This window comes from Argentina silus (assembly GCF_951799395.1).
Source record: "Argentina silus genome assembly, chromosome: 13".
In the NCBI taxonomy this organism is placed as follows: domain Eukaryota; kingdom Metazoa; phylum Chordata; class Actinopteri; order Argentiniformes; family Argentinidae; genus Argentina; species Argentina silus.
The window spans coordinates 2,873,052-2,880,580 of record NC_139667.1 but is presented as its reverse complement, the minus strand read 5'-3'; the positions used below and the strand labels follow the sequence as shown (position 1 = coordinate 2,880,580).

The window sequence follows — 7,529 nt, the reverse complement described above, 5'->3', positions numbered from 1 at the left end:
CAATAGCCCGCTGTTTGGCATCTTAAAAAACAGGTCTTCCTATTTACTGCTATTAAATATTCATGCTCTAAAACACAAATCAATCAGGCTTGCTAACTGCATACCACTGACATTCCTCAGGAAATTTCTTCATTTGGTGGCTGGATCGATAGCTCATTACAGCAGCCTTTCACTGAGGCTGTGTCTGCCTGGCCTGTTGGCTTCATTCCCTCTCTGGGGCTATGTTATCTGTCTGTCTCCATCCACCGCAGGGAACAGCGAAGCGCAGCTATCTGCTGAAAAGTGCTTCCACCCCAAAATGAGCTGGTCCTACTTTTCTTCCTGAGTTCCATTTGTACGTGTAGTACAGCGAATGCCGAATGACTTTCAGACATTATGGCAATATGGATATGGGTTAAAAATCTATGCTTACTTGCAGCAAGGTAAAAAAGCGTGATCGATATCATGACTTTTACATTGTATAACTTAGCATTTTAAACACTTTAGGCACATACCTTCTAAAGGAAGGAGCAATAATAACTGAATTGAACCTCTACTCTCGGTGGACAGCACAAGTAATTGTCTCACAGAAAACCTAATACATTTAGAGAAAAACACATATTGTGTGTCTCACTTTGGATACACTTGGGGAATAGGCTAACAGTTGGTAAAACAGACGGTTAAGCGTTAAAATACAATTTATATTTGATAAGGTACAATTCCCCACGGCATGCCCTTAGATAAGATAAGAACAGCACCGAATCTCAGCTTGCATTTGGTGGTTTCATTTCACAGCTAGCTTCTACCACAGTCTGGGGGACAAACCAGCACCATCATACTCAAAATGCCATTTAGTTCTGAATCAAACGGACCAATTACTTTTTAATTCGACCGTGAAATGACAGTGAACTTCTTGAGCATAATAGCATTACAGCGATCATCCTCATGTCAAGCAGACAGAGATGGTGTGTCTGAGCGAATACCAACCAATCACCAGGACTCATTTCATAGTCAATTCATATAATTATGAACAGTGAGCCGGAAAGAATGCTACCAATGGAACTCCAGATGGTGTTGATGTCAGACCTACACAAGCATGGTAGGCTACTTAAATGGTAGCCTTGCATTGTAGCAAACACTCGTGGTAAAGTGCGCCATCCCAATGGATGAGATCCAACACAAAGGATGGATTTAAATGTCATTATGGACCTAATTTCAGTGACTTTGAAAGGTGACAATGGCAGTTTTCCCCCAACCAACGCTCAGGTTACAGTTTAGGAGGGCTTCTCACATACACAGACTGCACTCAGTGGTGGTCCTCTGTGGCTCAGTTGGTAGAGCATGGCGCTAACAATGCTTAGGTTGTGGGTTCGATACCTGCTGGGACCATACTGAAAAATTTATGCACTCACTGCAATGTAAATCGCTTTGGATGAAAGTGTCAGCTAAATGGCATATCTATGGACAGATTGAACTCAGGTGAACACTGACTGCACCAGAGATGAAAGATATCTTTGATGCCTTCTGCCCTGTATGCCCCATACAGAGATAGCCTTGACCACCCCCCCTTCTGCCCTGTATGCCCCATACAGAGATAGCCTTGACCACCCCCCCTTCTGCCCTGTATGCCCCATACAGAGATAGCCTTGACCACCCCCCCTTCTGCCCTGTATGCCCCATACAGAGATAGCCTTGACCACCCCCCCTTCTGCCCTGTATGCCCCATACAGAGATAGCCTTGACCACCCCCCCTTCTGCCCTGTATGCCCCATACAGAGATAGCCTTGACCACCCCCCCTTCTGCCCTGTATGCCCCATACAGAGATAGCCTTGACCACCCCCCCTTCTGCCCTGTATGCCCCATACAGAGATAGCCTTGACCACCCCCCCTTCTGCCCTGTATGCCCCATACAGAGATAGCCTTGACCACCCCCCCTTCTGCCCTGTATGCCCCATACAGAGATAGCCTTGACCACCCCCCTTCTGCCCTGTATGCCCCATACAGAGACAGCCTTGACCACCCCACATGGTAGGACCAATCACATTCCTAACAAATGAGGATCTCAAACAACTGGAAACATACCAGCCTATACCACCCCCAACTTATCAGGTAGGTTTCCATGACACCCTAACAGGCAGCTCCGTGGTCGAAGAATACCCGAATTACAGATCAAGAGAGCCAGGCACAAGCAGGCAGAGATTGGTAGGGTCCAATGAGGCCTTTTGATGGATGAACAGAGAACGAGGGGGTGGGTGGGGGTGGGGGGGGGGGGGGGCACCAGCAGAGCTCACAGAGAGATGTGTGGGAGAGAAGGTAGTTACCTCCGGCAATGCCGCCATTAAAGAATACACCATGGTGAGACACTCGCTTGTCTGTTTGCTTGAGCTGTTGCCAAGTCTAGCTTACTGTACCTAATGGGGAAAAGTTGGTGTATTTTAAGGGGGAGGGGGTAGGGCGGGGGGGGGGGGGGGGGGGGGGAGTCATTACAAAATGACTGTATGTAACTGTGCTGACAGCTAGGTGGAATGCCAGGTCAGACAGTCACTCCACATAAACAAGAGAAACTCGTCCGTAGCCGATTAGTCATACTCATACGCTGCCCTTTTCACTGCCGTCTCTCCTCTCCCTGTACCTGGTAACTCAGGCTGAGACTGTGATATTCCCCCAGCGGGGGGCGCTTTAGAGGGAGGGCGGGTTTGGGTGTTGGGGGGGTGGCGGGGGTGGGGGGTGGCGGGGGTGGGGGGGGGGGGGGGGAACGCTGTTCCTTGGTGATCAAATGTGGGGAGCATCACGCCACATGCCGTGTGTGTGTGAGTGTGCGTGTGTGCGTGCGTGCGTGTGTGCGTGCGTGCGTGCGTGCGTGCGTGCGTGTCTGTTGCGTGTACAAATCAGTCACCTCCTGTCAGAGCTAGCACCGAATCAAGCCGAGGGGAGAGAGGGGGAGGGCAGGAGAGAGGGGGAGGGCAGGAGAGAGGGGGAGGGCAGAGGCGTGCTTTCCTTGGCAGACTCTTCCATCCTTCCAGAGATGAGCTTCATACATTAGAGCCCCTGGGTGAAAAGTTAAAGGTGGCACCCTGACACACACACACACACACACACACACACACACACACACACACACACACACACACACACACACACACACACACACACACATATACACACACACACACACGCACACACACACACTGATCAAAAGCAGCATTCTGAACTGTAGTTTCAGCCCATTTGTTAACTGATTCTAACATCATAAAAAAGTCAGAGCTATTTAACGACGAGCTGACATTTTAATTCATATGATATGTAGTTTCCTTCTGATGTGCAGAGGGCACTGCCAGTATACCTAGGGAGATCTAGAAATAGAGGAATAAGCAGTCAGGATAATATGCAGCCTAATCATACCCCACCTTCTCCTCTCCAGCATTAAACATGAGGTTGGAGAGCGCTCACTGTGGGTCTCAGGGCTCACAATCAGAGCTGTTCCTCTTCCTGTAGCATCAAATTACCCACGGCTGAGAAATCCTCTCTCTGGGCAGGCTTTATGGGAGCCTCCCGCCAGGGGTAATTTCTCCTCTCTCTCTCTCAGGGGAAATTACTTTGTTTAGTTGTTGGAGAAAAGGCAGTTTGTGAACCGCTTTATTAAGCGGCTAGCCGCCAATAAAACGCAATATTCGGATGCAAGGGAAACATACCGCCTGTCTGTTGCCCAATGGTAACAATGCAAAATCTTGAGCAATCTGGGAATGTGTGTGTGTCTGTGTGTGTGTGTGTGTGTGTGTGTGTGTGTGTGTGTGTGTGTGTGTGTGTGTGTGTGTGTGTGTGTGTGTGTGTGTGGGTGTGGGTGTGTGTGTGTGTGTGTGTGTCTGTGTGTATCTGTCTGTGTGTGTGTGTGTGTGTGTGTGTGTGTGTGTGTGTGTGTGTGTGTGTGTGTGTGTGCATGCGCGTGCGTGCGTGCGTACGTGCGTGCGTGCGTGCGTGTGTGTGTGTTTATGTGTGTGTATGTACGTGTCTGTGTGTGTGTGTGTGTGTGTGTGTGTGTGTGTGTGTGTGTGTGCTAGCCCTCATACAGTGTGTGTGCTGGCGTTATGTGGGTAGAGCCCTGCTAAGGCCTCAGTAGTAGTGGTTCAGCTGCGCCTCATGAATAATTTCTGTACCGCTCTGCTGTGGCACGTCTGGTGCAGCCTGACTCTGCCTCTGCACCACACGGCTATAACCCGCTTTGCATTCATCACACACACACACGCACACACACACACACACACACACACACACACACACACACACACACACCCACACACACACACACACACACACACACACACCCACACACACACACACACACACCTACACACACACACCCACACACACACACACACACACACACACACACACACACCCACACAACACGTCGCGCACCGCGCATACCCCCATCTCTACGCCATCCAGTCAGCTGCTGCCTCGTGTGGAACGATGCAACAAGCTGCTAAGCTTCTTAAAGGTGCAGTGTGACTTTACAACTCACAGGGTCAAATTTGAACTTTGACAAATACGACAACGGCAGAAACACAAGCCCTGGCTAATGGTAACCAAATTAGCACACAGGACAACGTCCCATGAAGACCATACCACACAACTTCAGCAGATCGTTTTTTATATCCTAGTTGCATAATAATGGCATTTAGGCACTACCCCTCCGAGCAGTAATGGTGCTTTAATGTCAACACTGTTTGGGGCGGTGGGCATGCTGATGTAATGACCTCTGCCTGGAGAGGTAACAACGCACATTAGAAGCTTTTTCTGGAGCTAATTTTAAACCCAACTGTCATGTCTGGGGATACAGGAGGCTTCCAGAGCAATGCAAACATATACTTGGTAAGCCCATCGCTAATGTCCAAGTAGCCCCTCTAAAACCTTGGCTAGTTGGTACAGTAGGGTGTGTCATTTCACTGAGCTTCCCTCTGCTTTGCTCTAGTGATGCTCCACGCTAGGTAGCTGTCATTCCAGCAAGGCTCGGGGTTATGGCTTTGATGGATGAGGTACCAACTGAAATGCATTTTTAGAGTGAATCCAATTGAAAACGTGTGAATTCAGCCCTCAAGCGACTGAAGAGGTGTAAGAAAATACATTGCATCTCGCACAAAAAACAGAACCCACTTCTGCATTCATAAAGGCTGCATTTGACTGGGATTTAAAACTATTTTTGAAGAGACAGATGATGATCAGCAGCCAGCCTTTTATCACCGTCAATTTCATGGTTATTGTTTTCAATGCGTTGAACTCTCTCTCTGTAGGCAACATCATATATGAAAGTCAACAATAACACCACTGATGGGATATGTGACACCATCACCACCGTCCACCGTCCACCGTCCACCCAGGAACCTCGATCACCTGGTCTCTCTTAGCCCCCTCTCCGAGCCAACATGTATTTTCAGCCAGTTTTCCAGTCGATGTGGTGACAGACATACTGTAATCATCATCATGGCCATCTATCTCATCAGCAAAGAGTAGCTTTCTTTCTGTTTCATCTGAAGCTCGGTTTAGGAATCCTTTCACTTACTGCAGATTCCTATAAACTGTCTCAATCTTAACCAAGCAGCAATGCAGTTTCACCCAAAAAGGATGTGTTTCACAACAAACCTGCTACACCATCCTAAAAGATATCAGATTACCAAGGACTCCATCAAGGCTGGTAGATGCTCCTCTAGGCAATTTCCTCTCAAGTTACAGCCACTACTTTGATTAGTGTATGACCACATTGTGTTGATGGCTTTATGTCCTACCAGGTTGATGGTTAAACAGACTCAGGGAAGCCCACTTCACAAATCACTGCTGTCATGAGATAATTAACATGTCTTTGTTGCAATCTGGGAGTCCTAGAAGAGCATTGAGAATTGAGGAAAGACAAGTGAATATGCTGCCTGTGACCACTGCTTTGACTGTGAAAATGCATAATCTAAAGGTATCAATCAAGATAACACATTCGAAATGATGCCATATTCTAAAACACTTTTTCCTCATAAATAGACCTTTTTCACCCTGTTTTGTGAGTCTTCATATGACTAACATATATCTAAGACCAAGAAAAGGTTGCTTACTTATGCTGTGAATTATAGTACAATAGGCCATTGTCACATAATCATAATTAAGGCTATTATGTCAAATGTCTAGACACCATAGAATTAGGGATAACCCATAGCAATGATGGCGAATGTGATTAATTTGTTGATGAATAACTAATACTGAACATTGCACCTTGAGAAACGGGGCACAGTGTGAACATGTCCTTGAATAAAAGGCGGTGTGGTTGTAACTCTCTCGACCAGATGAGGCTACATCAACACCTTAGAGATGGAAAATAAGTTACCTGGGACTAATAATCAAAAGAACACCGTAGTTGTGCACTAAAAAGTGATTGTCCATTGTTGGGGGGAAAACAGCCAATTCTAAGTATTCCATTCATGCACGTTTGACAGTTAAACGCGACCCTACAGGACAATTGCTATCTAATAGGCTAATGAGACCATCTTAGCGACCGGTGATGCGTAAAACAACAGGACACTATCATCGCCAACAACCAGTTCTACGGCTCACGAAGGAGCGGAGTAAGCGCGGTGGTCAAAATCCCCAAAACGTCCGAGCTTCAAGCAATCAAACCTATCGACATAAATCACAATGATGCGGTGGATGTATTTTATATCCTCAGGTATCACTTCTAATATGACTAGCAGAATGATATGGTATCTCGGCAAAAAAAGGAAAAAAACAAGAAAAAAAAGGTATAAAACGCTAACCAACATGCATAGCAAATGAAAATTAGGCTACTTACAGTTCTTAGAAACTGGATTTCATCTTCCCCTTCACCACCTTCAGCCATGGCTGTTGAGGAGCCTGCTCAGACCCTTGTCGCCTCCACTGTCGGCTCGCAGCACCGCGCTGGTGCTCCTGTCTTATCGATATTAGCATATAGCTAATCCACAGCCATGTAGGGAGCCGGAGCAAACTACTGCAGCCTGTCACTCACGCCCGCTCACTGCCGATGCCGGCGGTGCTGTTCCCGAAGGAGCGAGGGAGCATCGATAGGCTGGGGCGAAGGAGAGCGGGCTAGAATGGGAAGCGTAGTCTTGCAGTCAAAATACGGCAGTGGGGGTCTTTATCTTCGACGTCAGCAGTGGAGCTTATTAATACAAACATGAAAGCGGGATCTTTTTTTAAAAAATTGCCTCAGGCAAGACTAAGTAGCCTAATGCGTTACCTTTGACCAATTGGTTGATGACTGTGCTGGCATTTTTGGGTGATCAAATAGGTTAGCGTACTTATAGAATTCAGCAAATAGCTTCACATAGAATTAGTGATAGGATCACTAGACCGACGTATGGAATTCAATGCAGTTTCCACCCAAGCAGCGTTTCAGCACCACGGTCAGCACCCCAAGCGTGCCTACCAGGCTATGCGCGTCCCGTCCCCTCATGGCACATTTCGATGTACTGAATGCCTACTTTTGGCGAATTTAGATAAACGACATTGCTGGGTAAAATGTACCTGCAAT

General features: G+C 47.3%; 1 protein-coding gene across 1 annotated transcript in view; it reads right to left on the bottom strand.

Annotated features, from left to right (window-relative positions):
* The window catches only part of LOC310814160 (ryanodine receptor 3), a gene marked incomplete at both ends in the record, with an annotated part of 112,956 nt that extends 106,099 nt beyond the window's left edge, over positions 1-6,857 (bottom strand). The window contains one exon of the mRNA XM_083683460.1: positions 6,810-6,857. Within this exon, the coding sequence (XP_083539586.1) occupies positions 6,810-6,857 (48 nt within the window). The remainder of the gene's footprint in view (positions 1-6,809) is intronic.
* Between the last annotated feature and the right edge of the window lie 672 nt (positions 6,858-7,529).